The sequence below is a fragment of the Amblyraja radiata genome, chromosome 10 (assembly GCF_010909765.2).
Source record: "Amblyraja radiata isolate CabotCenter1 chromosome 10, sAmbRad1.1.pri, whole genome shotgun sequence".
NCBI classification, from domain to species: domain Eukaryota; kingdom Metazoa; phylum Chordata; class Chondrichthyes; order Rajiformes; family Rajidae; genus Amblyraja; species Amblyraja radiata.
The window spans coordinates 46804615-46821222 of record NC_045965.1 but is presented as its reverse complement, the minus strand read 5'-3'; the positions used below and the strand labels follow the sequence as shown (position 1 = coordinate 46821222).

General features: G+C 41.6%; 1 protein-coding gene across 1 annotated transcript in view; it reads left to right on the top strand.

Moving 5' to 3' along the window:
• urod (uroporphyrinogen decarboxylase) overlaps positions 1 to 6025 on the top strand; it is a 51388-nt gene extending 45363 nt beyond the window's left edge. Inside the window, exons 9-10 of the mRNA XM_033028733.1 lie at positions 5581 to 5647; positions 5725 to 6025. Of these exons, the coding sequence (XP_032884624.1) occupies positions 5581 to 5647; positions 5725 to 5877 (220 nt within the window). The 3' untranslated portion in view covers positions 5878 to 6025. The remainder of the gene's footprint in view (positions 1 to 5580; positions 5648 to 5724) is intronic.
• Positions 6026 to 16608: the final 10583 nt, after the last annotated feature.

Below are 16608 nucleotides of genomic sequence, written 5' to 3'. Positions count from 1 at the left end.
ACCAAGCTTACCTTCTGGCTATTAATTCAACAGAGTCAAAGCCTGTTCTTGCATTCAATGTGGGGGGTCTGTCAAGGCTGTGAAAGAACTGTAGCCGTATTCATGTGTGATCAATAGTTTTTGGTGGTATTAAGTGCTCTGAACTCCGTTAAATCTTTAAGTGTAAATGTTTGAAAGAAAAAAAACAACTTTAAAATTAATCACTTCTTAAAACAACAGTGGCTTTCCATTCCATGTGATAATTTGACTGTTGAATGAGACACAAAAATTGAGAATAAGGTAAAGGATTGATGCTGTGTAACCTTTCCATGGCATGCATTTTTAACATGCATCTGAATCCATATAAGATAGTTAATTTGATCAAAATATTTACTTTTAAATGTTTAAGAAAGAACTGCAGATGCTGGAACAATTGAAGGTAGACAAAAAATGCTGGAGAAACTCAGTGGGTGAGGCAGCATCTATGGAGAGAATTGATAGGCAACGTTTTGGGTCGAGACCCGAAACGTTGCCTATTCCTTCTCTCCATAGATGCTGCCTCACCCGCTGAGTTTCTCCAGCATTTTTTGATTTACTTTTAAATGTTTATTTTCCTTGCTGAGCAAACAGTGGGGATTTCAGCCTGTGTAGGATTCGACCAAAGCATGGGAAAGCTGAAGAATTCGTTACTTTTAAAATCAGACATTCGTTACTTTTACTGTCCAATCTCTCATCTAAACTGAAGGAAAATAACAAAACAAAATAATTATTATGGAAGAGGAGAATATCAAAAGATAGAGCAAGAGTTTGTAAAAGTTTCCAAAATCAGATATCTCTGAACTGCAGCTTGTACAATAATGGACAATGTGAAAGGTTCTTGTTACAGACAATAGGATTATCCTTTTAACTAAAGTGTACATCTACGACAATGAAATCCTACCTTTTACACAGCACCTCAGCAAGCTGATGGGTGTCAAGGCTTGTTACAAGAAGCGTTGTCGGATAAAAATTGGCATCCTGTCACAAGGACAGGTAACCAATAACTTGACTGAGAAGGTCAAATTTAAAATGGTTAAAGGAAAAGAGAGAGAAAATTCCAGAGCTTGTGCCACTAATCATGGGATGAAGAAAGTTGTATGTATGAAGGGCAAAAGTGAAAAACAGTATTCTTGAAAGGATGTGTATCTAAGGAGGCAAGAAATTTGAGCACAATTACCATTTTAAATGACTGACTAATTGAATTGAATACATTTTGTTAGCCAAGTATGTCATACAAGGAATTTGCTTTGGTGCTTTGCTCGCAAGCTACAACACGATACACAGTAGACAAAAAAAAACATTATTTAAAACATGTGAAGAATGAAATAAAATACCAGAGCAAAAAGAGGCTACAGACTTTTGGCTGTTGAGTAGAGCTACTGCTCATGGAAAAAAGCTGTTTTTATGTTTTATGTCTGGCTGTGGCGGCTTTGACAGTCCGGAGTCGCCTTCCAGAGGCACTTCCAGAAGTGCTTCAAAGAGTTTGTGGCCAGGGTGAGAGGGGTCAGAGATGATCTGACCTGCTCGCTTCCTGGCCCTTGCACTGTATAGTTCGTCGATGGGGGGAAGGTTGCAGCCAATAACCTTCTCAGCTGATCAAAAGATGCGCTGCTGCCTCCAGATGTCGTGCTTGGTGGCTGAGCCAAACCAGACCACGATGAAGAAGGTGAGGACAGACTGTTTTCTCAACTGCCGCAGGAAGTACATCCTCTGTAGGGTCTTTTTGACTGTGGAGTCGATGGTGGCCTCCCATTTAAGGTCCCTGGAGATGATGGTTCCAAGGAACTTAAATGACTCCACAGATGTGACAGTGGTATTGTTGATGGTGAGTGGGGTGAGGGGAGGGGGAGCTCTCCTAAAGTCTACAATCAATTCCACTGTCTTAAGAGCATTGAGCTCCAGGTTGTTGCAATGGCACCAGGACGCCAGCTGTGTCACATCCTGTCTGTAGGCAGATTCCACCCCGTCATGGATCAGTCCAATCAGGGTTGTGTTGTCCGCAAACTTGAGAAGCTTGACAGATGAGTCTGTGGAGGTGCAGTCATTGGTGTAGAGAGAGTAAAGGAGAGGGGAGAGTACGCAGCCCTGCGGTGCTCATATGCTGAGGGCCAGCGGGTCCGTGATGTGCTTTTCCAGCCTCACATACTGCTTCCTGTCTGTCAGGAGGTTGGTGATCCACTGACAGAGGGGTTCAGGCACAGATAACTGGGAGAGTTTGGAGTGTAGTAGCTCTGGCACAATGGTGTTGAATGCAGAGCTAAAATCCACAAACAAAATCCTTGCATAGGTCCCCTGGCGGTCTAGGTGCTGGAGGAAGAAAGTGCAGGCCTAGACTGACTGCGTCATCCACTGATCTATTTGGCAAACTGCAGGGGGTTCAGCTAGATTTACAGATAAAGTTGTGTAGGAAGGAACTGCTGATGCTGGTTTATACGGAAGATAGACACAAAGTGCTGGAGTAACTTAACGGGTCAGGCAACATGTTGTTCAAGAAGGAACTGGAGATGTTGGAAAATCAAAGGTACACAAAAAAGCTGGAGAAACTCAGCGGGTGCAGCAGCATCTATGGAGCGAAGGAAATAGGCAACGTTTCGGGCCAAAACCCTTCTTCAGACCCACATCTCAGGCAACATCTCTGGAGAAAAAGCATGGGTGAAGTTTCGGGTCGGAACCCTTCTTCAGATAGATAAAGTTGTGATTGTTTTCTACCTTTGCAAACTTCAGGCTTGTTAAATGTACAATTTTCCTTTCCCTAGCCCTAGACTAATTTAGTTTTCAGCTCTGAAATTGACTCAAATTATGTGGTAAACAAGATTATCGCCTCACCCACACACAAATATCACACATCAACGACTTACTGTAAGCAGCTTCCTCAAAATATCTTGCCAATTCTTGGTCAGTATGAGGTTTTAGAAAATGTTTTAACTCTTTAAACATCACTTTTTGAATGTTTATTTCTATGTAACGCACAGTTGAAAACGCATCTATTAGTATCATAATTCATGGATTTTTATTTTTGTCCAAATAGGTGGGAGCATGCAGCAGGCATCATGTATTCTTCTATCTTTCAACTTTCTGTAAACTGTTGCACATATCCTGATTTGTACCAGTTCATCCACCCTCATTTTTAACCTACATTAGTCATTCAGAATTTGTCATTCATTCAGGATCGGACAATGTTTCCCCCTCTACCCTCAAGCTCTGTGCTGAACAACTGGCACCAGTCTACACAGACATTTTCCATCGGTCCCTGCAAACCTGTACTGTCCCTGCCTGCTTCAATATCTCCTGTACCCAAAAAGCCAAGGATTACTGGTCTTAATGACTCCAGGCCTGTCGCACTGACCTCTATAATCATGAAGACCCTTGAAAGACGTGCTGGCCCACCTGAAAAATATCACAAGTATCTTACTGGGGATGGAGGGCTTGAGACATTAGGAGAGGCTAGGACTTTCTCCCTGGACCATAGGAGGTTAAAAATGTTTATAGCATATATAAAATCATGAGTGGCATATATTGGGGGGGGGGGGGGGGGGGGGTCACAGTCTTATTGGAGTCTAAAACTAGAAGGGATAGATTTAGAAGGGACCTTAAAGGTAATGGGTATATGGAATATAGGAAGCTATAGAGGCGATGAACCCATTATGGAGATTTTCTCCCTGTATCTCAATACACGTGACCATAATAAACCAATGCCAAGTGTTTCTGTAATACTGTAATAATTCTGTAAAAGGTCCTTATGTTTTGCACTGATTTACTGATAATCCTGCTTAGGAAAACTGATGACAAAGTGGAATCATGTAAGTTGTTAAGAGTTCACTGGAAGTTAAGCAGTGGTTACTGAAACTAGCCCTGATAAGTACCCTGAAACATTTATTACTGTAGACAAGGAACTGCAGATGCTGGTTTACCATGAAAATATACAAATTGTTGGAATTAACTCAGCAGGTCAGGCAGCATCGCTGGAGAAAATGGATAGGTGAAGTTTTGAGATGGTACCCCTCTTCAGTCTGAAGGAAAGTCCTGACCCAAAACGTCGCCTATCCATTTCCTGACCTGCTGAGTGCCTGCAGCATTTTATGCCTTCCACATATTTGGTAACCCTCATCTCAAATGCTAAGTTAAGACAATACAATTAATGTGTATAGAAACTGATATGCAGAGCTCACTGAGGAGTTTAATTTTATAATCTATTTCTCCTCAATTTCATTTGGCAAAGACGGCATTATTTTTGATATGGTGTTCTTCCAAAGGTGCGCAGAGCAATTACACACCTCGCTGAGCCATGTAGATATTAATCTTAAACATGGCAAATGCAAAAGATGATTTACAGTATTGGAAGCAGAAGCTAGAAATTACATCTTCCATGTAAGTTGGGCTATGCATTTTATTAAAATAAAATGCATAGAAATGACCTAATATAAATCTTTAACAAGTGTTCCAATGTGGGAGATCTAAAATTTGCGGCTATGAATGAAAGATTCTTACTGTTAAGGAATTTGCTTGGAGCAATTATAATAGGGGACCTACTGCTAAATTAAGACATTAAGAAACATAGGTTAGATGGTTGCAAAGAATAATAGACAAGTCCATGAGGGAAGTACTGAAAGGCAGTGATGATATTTATGGTAATGAAAGGGAGGGGGGGGGGGGGGGGGGGAATGGATAAAAGTTGCTGCTTATTGCCATTATAGGATCAGGCATGGTGATGCACAAAGTATGCCAATGCACAGTTTGTTCACCATGTGTACCAGACCTTTATAGGCACAAAGGCCTAAAAAACATGCCTCAAATCTTATGTTGGTTTTACCTGAGATAGAGACTTTCAGCAAATAAGAGATTGGTAAAATTGCAATGACAGATTCACCTCTAGCCACATCCATCATTGAAATTCTTCAAGGACATCACCTCTGGAAATGCTAAGGTGATGAAATGGATTTACTTGGTAGTCTCGGGAAGAGATGAGAGAGATGGATTGAAAACTTGATCTGCCTGCAATTATTAGCATTGTAATATTCGAGGAGTCAGGAGATTTCTACTGGTTCAATATGGCAATGGAAAGTCTAAGTCAAAATTCAGTAATGAAGTGGAGAATTTAACATTAATTAGTTTTAAGAAATAACATTTCGCAGCATAATTTACCAGCTATAACATTTGGCCCATAATTGCAAGCAAAATCCTAGCAACCTCCCCGTATCCAATGGCTGTTTAGAAGGTAAACAAATTAAAATGTGGATTAGTTTGCGTAAGAGTAGTCAATCCAAGAAAAAATATTTTGTTTCATTCAATTGTTGCAGAAGTCATGTAGAAATGTTTCTTTTGACTGAATTGCTGGGGTTTTAAATGTTATTTTCCAGTTATGGCCGCAGTCATAAATCACAACTTCATTTCTGTCCTATTCTTCTTGAAAGCAACATCTTCCCAATCATTGATGCCTAAAGATAACATTTCAACAGAGCCAATCATTCTGAATGACACATGCCTCTGACAATATTTTGCACACCACAATATGAAGCAGAAATGTGTGCAAATTTAATGATTTCATTTTTTCTTCTCTTTCAGTGAAAGAACGGGAACAAAAGTGACTCTTCAAGGCAACATGGATCCTTGTGCGCTATACGCACCTAAGGTAAGAACAGACTTCTGCATTTATATTGAGGGGATAAATTCTGAGCACAAATCACAATGCCATGTGTTTAAATTTAGGATAAAATAAGTGAAATTGTGAAGAAGATGATTGAAGAGTTTGGAACGCAGCGCTACATTGCAAATTTGGGGCACGGCATGTATCCCGATATGGATCCTGAACATGTGGCCGCATTTGTGGAGTCTGTCCATAAATATTCACAAAAGAAATGAACAAAACATTTAGTACGCAAAATAAAGCGGAATGGATTCAACAGAAACACAAAGGAACAAGAAAAAGTTGCACTGAAAATTAGTTGAATGTTGGGCTCCTCAGGAGAAGAATAGTTTTCATGTGAAATAAAATTTTATTTCAGCTAAACCCGTGTCAACTTTCTTAGTTACAAAGAAATTGTGGTTCTTCTCTCTTGTGAACGAGAGGTAGACAACCAGAGTTGCTCTCCAAATAGTTGCATGTTTGTAACAGTCCCACAGGACAGTAATGGGGTCTTCGGCCCACCATGTCCAAACTATCAACTACCCATCTACATTAATTCAATTTTTCAGTATTTTGTCCATAGCTATACATACCTTGGTGATTCATGTGCTCATTTAGATAATTTAACATTGTGTCTCTGACTTTACCACCCCCTCACGCAGAGTATTCCAGATTGCAACCATTGATGTTCCTTATTAGCCACTTTTGAATACATGTATCCTGATGGGTTTTTGAACCTTGAAATGTTTTTGTACCTTATGCGATTTATGCATGTCATCTGTCTACCGTCATACCTTACAATGTATTCTTGCTGTCAACCACTGCCAACTCTCTTTTTGTGTTTTCATAGATTTATTTGAATAGATTTGACTTAATTTTGCATTAAACCTCATCATAGGCCTTACCACCATTTACAAGGCCCACACCAGGAGTGCAATGAATGCTCTCCACTTGCCTGGATGAGTGCAGGGCCAACAATTCAGAAATTCAACACCAAAGCAACCTACATGGTTGACACCGTCTGAAGAAGGGTCTCAACCTGAAATGTCACCCATTCCTTCTCGCCAGAGATGCTGCCTGCCCACTGAGTTACCCCAACATCTATCTTCAGTGTAAACCAGCATCTGCAGTTCCTTCATACACACGATTGATATGTTGAGCCCACCATATTCATTCGCTAAACAACCGTGTACAGAGGCTAGAGTGTGTACCATTTACAAAAGAACCTCAGGCTACTCTAATATCATTTCCCAAACATGGAAATTCTATCATGAAGGAGAAGGGAGGTCGGTGTATGAGACCACACTACCAGCACTATCCTGAGTGGGAAATATATCACCGATTCTTCATCATGACTGAGGCTAAATCCTAGCATTCTCTCCCCTATGGTACCGTGGAACTACCTTTACAAGAATGACTGGAGCTGTTCAAGAAGGTAGCTCAACATTTAGTAATGGCAATAAATGGGTAATAAAACCTGGCCATCTCAGCAACCCCCAGTACCTGACACTGAAATGCAAAAAAAAAAACTGACCTAGTTTGCAGCCGCTGCTCACTTACATAGAAACATAGAAAATAGGTGCAGGAGTAGGCCATTCAGCCCTTCGAGCCTGCACCGCCATTCAATATGATCATGGCTGATCATCCAACTCAGTATCCTGTACCTGCTTTCTCTCCATACCCCCTGATCCCATTAGCCACAAGGGCCACATCTAACACCCTCTTAAATATAGCCAATGAACTGGCCTCAACTACATTCTGTGGCAGAGAATTCTAGAGATTCACCACTCGTGTAAAAAATGTTTTTCTCATCTCAGTCCTAAAAGATTTCCCCTTTATCCTTAAACTGTGACCCCTTATTCTGGACTTCCCCAACATCAGGAACAATCTTCCTGCATCTAGCCTGTCCAACCCCTTAAGAATTTTGTAAGTTTCTATAAGATCCCCCCTCAATCTTCTAAATTCTAGCGAGTATAAGCTGAGTCCATCCAGTCTTTCTTCATATGAAAGTCCTGACATCCCAGGAATCAGTCTGGTGAACCTTCTCTGTACTCCCTCTATGGCAAGAATGTATTCGCTTTGGCGGTCAAAATGCCAGTCACAGGCTTTGCCGCTGCATATTCTCGTCTGAGAAATAGCCCAGTTGGTGTTTTTATTCCCGATAAGGACCTGGAGACAAACTAATGGTCACAAGTTGCAATGAAACAATCCTCACCCGATTTCAACACAGAGGAACACTGGAGGTAAGTAGCGGGACAGGTTTGTGCTGGTTCGGAGCAGCTTGCATTTAACCGCTGCTCGTCAGGGAACTTGCACAGAGCTGCTGTAGGTCCAGGACATGCTGAGTGACAGATGTCGGTGCATCTGCCACTCTTCACCACGACACTGGGGAATCTATCTCTTCAACCCCACACCAGTCAAACGTGGCATTGCATCCCAGCCCCTGGTCATTCGAATGGAGATTCTGAGCCTGGAGATTAGAAGGAAAGTAGATTATTTAATTCTAATTTATTTTAGTTTGAATGTAATGGTTTTCATTATTTCTTAGTGCTTCCATGTGTCTTTAATTGGCGTTCAAAGAAGCATCATATCACAGGAATTTTAAGTTAATTTAAAAGCTGTCAAGAAAGCCTTTGCAGCTTTGACAGGAGCCAAATCGTTCCAGCTTTGACTGGTGACAAAGGCGGATGGGTTGTTCCAGGGGCCAGGCCTTCAGCGTTGTTCATCAACGAGGCTCCAACATTCACTTACTGCTTGCACAAGCCCTAGGTCTTTACAGGTGGCATGAACTATGGACATTGAGCCGACTCGGCCCAAAGTAAATGTGCCGACATAAATTCAAAGGGATGGAAAAATGTAGAGATAATGTGACAATAAGACAAATCCAGATCACGGAAATGAGGATGGACATCAATGGGCTTGTTACAAATGCCCTTAATATCAAAAATATGTCTAAAATGGTTGGAAATAACACACTGAATCAAGTTTTCCTTTGCAGCAACACAATTAAGCACGTTCAAAGATGCACTCATTTAATTCACATGAGTAGAAACAAGGATGATAGTTTATCAAGGAAAGAAGATTTAGAAAGAAGAAAGCCAATTTACCAGACTGAAGAAGGGTCCCTACCCGAAACATCACTTATGGACGTCACCACGACACTGTGGCTAAAGGGATCAGGGGTTATGGAGAGAAGGCAGGTACAGGATACTGAGTTGGATGATCAGCCGTGATCATATTGAATGGCGGTGCAGGCTCGAAGGGCCGAATGGCCTACTCCTGCACCTATTTTCTATGGTTTTATGTTCTCCAGGAATGTTGCCTGACGCGCTGAGTTACTCCAGTATTTCCTTGAATTCATATGAATTCCTATCTTACTAGAAACACACTACTGGAACCTACAGACAAACTTGATTTTTCAAAGCCTTTATTTTAAAAATTATGTTAAATGACTTGAATTTCTTTATAATATTATTCTTTGAGAATTGTGGTCTTCCTTAAGCAACTGTAACTCAACTTTCAGACCTGGTTCGACACACAGTGCTGGAGTAACTCGCAGGTCAGGTAGCATTTGTGCAGAAAAAGTTTTGCATTGGAGAACCTTCTTCAGGTTGGTCTTCAGGCCCTGCTGTTCTGGAAGTGATTTGCTCAATCCATAAACTGCCAAAACCAACAAAAGGTTCTACCCATTTCTGGCGTGTTATTACTTTAGTAATAAATATATTTTTTTAAACATTTGATTTGCCCTTTCACTTTGATGAATGAATAATATTTTTTAGGTAACAATTAGATTGGTAGGATGATTTTCACAACACTCAAAATAGGACTTAGAACTACAAATAATTCCTCCAGGCAAGTTCCTGCTCCCTGGATCTAGAATATCAAATGGCAAAGTGCTGTCCCTACTATCTGCTGTGGGAACTCACTTTGGCTGTCCAGACAGCAGCAGACATCCCACTCCATGTGGATGTGAAGCTTATACTGGATGAACTCAACACTGCTACTGTAGTAGGACCCCCTCGGTCATGACTGACCATGGGTGATGCATCCTAGTTTGCAGGTGATGTGTGGTCGGATGTAAACCTGGGCGATGTCATATGGAGGACAGGCTGTTGCCCATTCAGCACGTCCCCCCTCTCCACGTCGCTGATTGATCCAAAGGAACAGCAGGGCCGTTACAGTTTGGCACCAGCGCCGTCGCAGGTGCTGCCAGAGCGAGGTTGTAGACAACGATGAACTGCCTTAGGGGCTCCGACTCCGAATTTTCTTGAGGTTTACTCCAGGAGCCTTTTCCATGACTGGATATGGCCACAAGGCAGTGGAGGTTTTAAATCAGAGTTTTCCTTCTCCTAGATGGACTGCCTTCCCAGGCTGACGAGCCCCATCTGTCTGAGACTCGTGGGGGCGGGAGCGTCGACCTTCCTGTGCAGGTCTATAGCACCTGCCCACTGCTCATTGCTACTAATAGCTTTGAAACAACGTACTTTGATGACTCATTGATCAATACCAGGGACATCAACCAGGCCATGCTCAAGTGTGTTACCAAAATATTATCAACCTATCTCCTATCCCACATCCGCACAACATCCTCAACCACTACTTTCATAAGCATCAAAAATGCCTACCACTCCATACCTTGCCCACATTTTAGAAAGTTTGACTATCCACCAGTGCTTCTGCTGCCTGCCTTCTCACACGAACTGAAGTGTGAAGTCGTACAGTGTTGGTCTGAGGAAACTGATGAGATCCTACCTGACTGTTTTGAGTTGGTAGATTGGTCTGTATTGAAGGACTCTGCGGCTAACCTGAATGGATATGCCATCGCCATCACAAACATCAGTAAATCCAAGTGTTCCCCAACCAGAAACCATGGATTAACCATGAGATCCATTCGCAAGTCCAAGTTTATGACATTCACATTGGGCAATCTCAATCAGTATAATGATTCGTTGTACAACCTTTGCTAAGACATCAAGAACACCAGGAGAACATTCTTGATCAAGCCAGTCCCAGAATAGCTACATGGACACCCATCAATTGTGACTAGGCTTGCATGCCATAATCAGCCTCAGTATGAAGTGGGAGAGTATTGCTGGTAATAACACATTCCTCCTTGATAAGCTCGGTATGGAGTATCTTCTCTCTTACTGGCAAGAGTGAGTCACCAGAGAGTGTGGATAAGTATTGTGTAGGTGGGAGAGTATGCCCACAGGAGCTTAACACTAACTCTAGGTTTCACAATGTCTCATGGCATCAGCATGGAGAGAAGCAATGAATGCAGCAGTTGCACACTTTTACTATCGGTGTAGCACTTCAATGACCCTCTTCAAAGATTGCCCTAAAGCTCCCTGTTTGGGGGGACACAGCTTCTAGGTGAATGCACACAGTATTTTTCACAGGGGCTAGAGAGCATAGGTTTAAGGTGAGAGGGGAAAGAACCTGAGGGGCAACCTTTTCACACAGAGGATGGATCGAGCTGCCAGAGGAAGTGGTTGAGGCAGGGAAAATAACAACATTTAAGGAACATTTAGACAAGTACATGAATAGGAAAGATTATGGGTCAGGCACAGGCAAATAGGATTAGCATAGATGGACATTATGGGAAGGAACTGTAAATGCTGGTTGACACCGAAGATAGACACAAAATGCTGGAGTAACTCAGCGGGACGGGCATTATCTCTGGAGAGAAGGAATGGGTGACGTTTCGGGTCGAGCCCTGAAGAAGGGTCTCGACCTGGAACGTCATCCATTCCTTCTCTCCAGAGATGCTGCCTGTGCTGCTTAGCATGGATGGACATCTTTTATGCTATAGATTAGTTGGGCTGAAGGGCCTGTTTCCGTGCTGCACGACTTTAATGACTTAACAAGGCTACTCGGCCAGCACCTCTAACACATAAGCGTTATCACAAAGCAGAACAAGAATGTCTTCACCTGCAGGTTCACCTATAAATCTCTAACAATAGTGCTGTCCCGTTGTCCATGAAGGGTCTAAGTTATGGACATTTCTACTCTACAACAGTGTACCTCACTAGAAAGACTAAACATTCAAGAATTTGGCTCAACAACCTCTCATGAAAATTTATGGTTGGGTAATACATTTTTTCATGCCTGGGATATACTCATATAAAAAATGAATACATTTTTCAAAAATCCCTCAAATGTAATGGCCACCTTGAAATTACTTTCCAGTCTTAATTGTTTGTACTTGTCCAGTTTATAACAGACTTGCCTGAAGCAATCAGACACTAGGTGCATGTACAGCAGAGGGCCGTCTCTTAATAGAACTGAATTCTTCTTTACAAATCGTGCCAAAAGTGAAATTTTCTTTTCCCTCACTTTTCCTCTTTTGGCTTGAGTTTTGACAGCACAACGGCTGCAACTCGGCAATCTGATTTTCTTCAAGCAGCGAGTAAAAATGCTCTGGTAAGGACTGAGTAGATCAACTCAATCTGCCTGGAGAAGAGCTACATCACAGTTATATCCTTTTCACAGCCTGAAGTGGTGCAAAATCCACAGGCCTTTTCATGAGCCATCTGCTGCCAGGTATAATCGCCAATCACGGTATCACTAATTTTCATTATGTAGATTAGGCAGAATGTAAAGCAGTGAGCATTGTGTTAAGTTGCCTTCATTACAATTTTGATGTCTTGTGGGGGTAGGGTGGCAGGGACAATGCAATTTGTCCTAACTCCTGCACCTACAGCAAATTGGGATTGCAATATGCAATAAAAAGATTGTAGATCATCTGTCACTACATATTCCGTGGGTCTTTCATCAGATTTGTGGCTCTGGCTGTGTCTAAACTGTAATTGATTTGCATATTAACTCTGGATTGAGATGCAAAGCTGAATCCTTTCTGTTTTTTGAAAAGGATTTGGATATTGCTCACTGTAAAATGGGAGACCTATCACCAAGAATTTCCTAAAGTAAATCTATGCTCCATCGCAAACAGATAGGATTTCATTGGCTGCCTTACAAGTCACTTACACTGTGGATCAATAAAAAAATGCCAACAAGAAATCTGCTCCTAGACAATAGTTTAGAATGTGCTATATAGCTACCTCAGTACGTTGAAATTTTGAAAGTCTGTTTTTACCTTCCTGTTCATCGCGGGTGTGAATTTCAGACAGCGCTTCCCCGCTTTCCCTGGCCTTTGCGATATGTTTATGTGTGTGTGTGTATGTGCGTGTGTGCGTGTGCGTGTGTGTGTATGTGCGTGTGTGTGCAGACGGTCGATCCGGCTCACGGTTTCATCGCTGATCGGTGATCCAGCTCAAGGTTTTTCAGGCGAGTGATCTCGAACTTGAAGGTCGAAGACAGTCGCTGAGAAGTTGTGTTCGTGGGAGAGGCCTTTTAGACAGGTACACAGATAGGACAAGTTTGTTAGGATATGGAACAAACACAGGCAGGTGTGACTAATGTACCTGGGACATTGTTGGCTGGTGTTGGCAAGTTGGGCTGAAGGGCCTGTTTCCACAATGCATCACTCTGTCTCTATTTGCCCCCTGCTAATTGTTAGCAAGTAGCAGACTCATGGGTGCAGGAGCAGTAATCCTGGATAAACAGAACCAGCAGCCAGTGTGATTTGGCCTCATTATTCAAACCTCAGTCTTTTCAAAGCAAGAGACTAAAAACCTGATAAAACCCCAACGGAATTCAGGGAAAATCAACCCCCTCGAGTACTAATTGGGTCTTGATTAGGACATGCTTCCAAGACTGATTTCTCCCACTCAAATATTTCAAGACCAAGTGTTACTGTATATTTTACAGTTTATTCATTCAAATATTAACAATGATCACACCTTTCCACATGTTCTTTGGTCAAAAAAAAGGTTAAACGTCATTCTAAGACAGCCTTGAATTTCACTACCATGTATCACAGTAATATTACACTATTGATTACCCGGGTTCAAAAAAGCAGCTGGATTAAGTTCACTTATGCCTGATAGTCCTTGTGTGTGAAGACTTAGTTTAGAAACATTAGGCAGAATTTCAGTATCTATTCATGAGCAGAACTGCTGGGCCAATGCTAATTTGCAAACACTGTGCATTTGGTGGAAAGGACACAGGTCTATTCAGTAATACAAAACAAGCAGCACATTCCAATTGATATTTAAATTGATACTTGAATGATCCTGAGGCGCATTGATACGCCAATGCCATGTTATTTTTTCCAAGGAATTGTTTGGAACAATATAGCTTATTATCATAGCAGGTTAGTTCCACAGCATCTCAGATCAATTGTTTGAAAAAAATAAGAAAGAGGCACAGCAAGATTTTTGCAATGGAGTTTGTGATCACATAATTCAAGGTCATTTGTAGGAAGGAACTGCCGATGCTGGTTTAAACCAAAGATAGACACAAAAAGCTGGAATAACTCAGCGGGACAGGCAGCATCTCTGGAGAGAAGGAATGGGTGACGTTTCGGGTCGAGACCCTTCAGATTGAAGAACCGAAGAAGGGCCTCGACCTGAAACGCCACCGATTCCTTCTCTCCAGAGACGCTGCCTGTCCCGCTGAGTTACTCCAGCTTTTTGTGTCTATATTCATGGTAATTTTATCTATAAACAATTCTATCATTATAGAAGCATATATTGTGTATTATTCTATTGCAACGGGTGGAATTATTTTTAATATAGATTATATTTTCAAGATTACAACCTTTATTCCTATAATTAGGCTCTTTTATAATTAGGCAATATCAACAAAATCCAGGTAGCAGAGTGGAATACATCCCCAGTCTGCATCATTGGTGTTGAAGTGGCGATGATCAACATCAACAAGTTGGATCTGGTTCAACCACATGATGATACGGACAGGAAAGCACAGCCACGCCTGTATTTCCTCAAAACCAAAGAAATTCAGCATATCTGCAGTGATCTTTACCAATTTCTATAGATGCATTATAGAAAGCATCCTATCCAGATGCATCACAGCTTGGTATGACAAATGGTCATTTTAAGATCGCAAGAAATTGCAAGGGGTTGGATGCAGTCCCAGTCCATCATGCAAACTAGCCCCTTCACCAACACATTCTCTCCCATCACTGCACCCCATCCACCATCAAGTCCATTTACACTTCACACTGCATCAGCAAAGCAGCTAACATTATCAAAGCCCACTCACATTCCCGTCATTCACTCTTCTATTCTCTCTTCCCACCCCCCCCCCCCCCCATTGGGTAAAATATACAAAGCTTGAAAGCACATCCCATCGGATTCAGAACTGGCTTCTTCTCTGCTGACATCAGACTCTTGAAAGGACCTCTCATATGCTATAGATGTATCCTCGATCTTCCAATCTACCTCATTGTTGCATTTGCACTTTGTTACCTGAAGTTTTTCTGTAGCTGTAACGCTATATCCGACACTGTTTTCTTTCTCTTTTTACACTAATTTTATACAGTATGATTGCACTCATGTATGCTATGATCTGCTGGAATAGCATGCAAAACAAAGATGTTCACTGTATGCAGTTACTTGTGATAAACCAATACCAAACTCCATACGTGTAGGAAAGAACTGCAGATGCTGGTTTAAATCGAAGATAGACACAAAATGCTGGAGTAACTCAACGGGACAGGCAGCATCTCTGGGAGGCTGTCTGCTGCCTGTCCCGCTGAGCTACTCCATCATTTTGTGTCTACCAAACTCAATACCTTCTCTGATAAATTAAACATAATTGCTCTTGGTAAGTGAATATGGTATGTCCACAGTTTAGTTTTGTGTAGTTTAGTATAATTTAGTTTAGAGATACTGAATGGACACAGGTCTTTCAGCACACCGAGTCCATCCCACACACTAGTTCCATCCGACACACCAGGGCCAATTTACAGAAGCTAATTAGCCTACAAGCCTGTATGTCCTTCGAATGTGAGGGGAAACTGGAGCACCAAGAGAAACCCCAAGAGTTCACAGAGAGAAAGTACAAACTCAGTACGGACAGTGGCCATAGTCAGGATCGAATCCAGGTCTCTGGCGCTGTAAGGCAGCAGCTCCACTGCTGCACCACTGTGCCCAAATCAAACTTATGGTATCAGTCCAAGATATTATTTAATTTAATGTAGTTCAGATCTAAGATTTGGGCTTTGGAGAGCAATATTAGGAGACTCTTGCCCGACACAATTTAGATGGAGGTGCACTGTTGGGGTGAAATAGATGCAAAAAAATGAATGTTGAAAAGGAAGATAAAATTTAAAATTAATCTAAAGTCATCTTTGTCAGCTCTGCACTAAATCTGGTGTTAATTCCTGCTGATTAAAAATAAATACAAAATATTTGGCAGAATTTAGTACCTATGCAGAAATATCATCTAAAATCCACAAAGATAAATAGTTCTTTCCTGATGCCGGGTTGTGCCAGTTGCATGACATTTATTGAAAGTTAAAAAGTTATCATTTTGGAAAATGAATCATGTATAGGGTGGCATGGTGGCATAGGGTGGCACTGTGGCGCAGCAGTACAGTTGCTGCCTTTCAGCACTTGCAGCACCGGAGACCCAGGTTCGATCCCGACTATTGGTGCTGGCTCTACGGACTTTGTACGTTCTCCCCGTGACCGCGTGGGTTTTCTCCGAGATCTTCGGTTTCCTCCCACACTCCAAAGACGTACAGGTTTGTAGATTAATTGGCTTGGTATAAGTGTAAATAGTCCCTTGTGTGTGTAGGATAGTGTTAATATGATGGGACTTCAGCTTTATCCATTCGTGAAGATTTATCATTGCAAGGAGTATACATCTACAGAATAGCATTTCAGAAAATATCTGTACATAGTTAAGAATGGAATTGGGGAGTATAGCAAGTACTTAACCAGCTGTTTCTGCAGATATTAATTGATACAGTATTCACAACTTTACACAAGGGAATTTTTCACACAGTATCTACTGAGAAAAACATATTTCAGTCTAAAGACTTTGAGCTGCATTAATATTACATTCATAATTGAATTGAGGGAATTGCATGCAGCCTC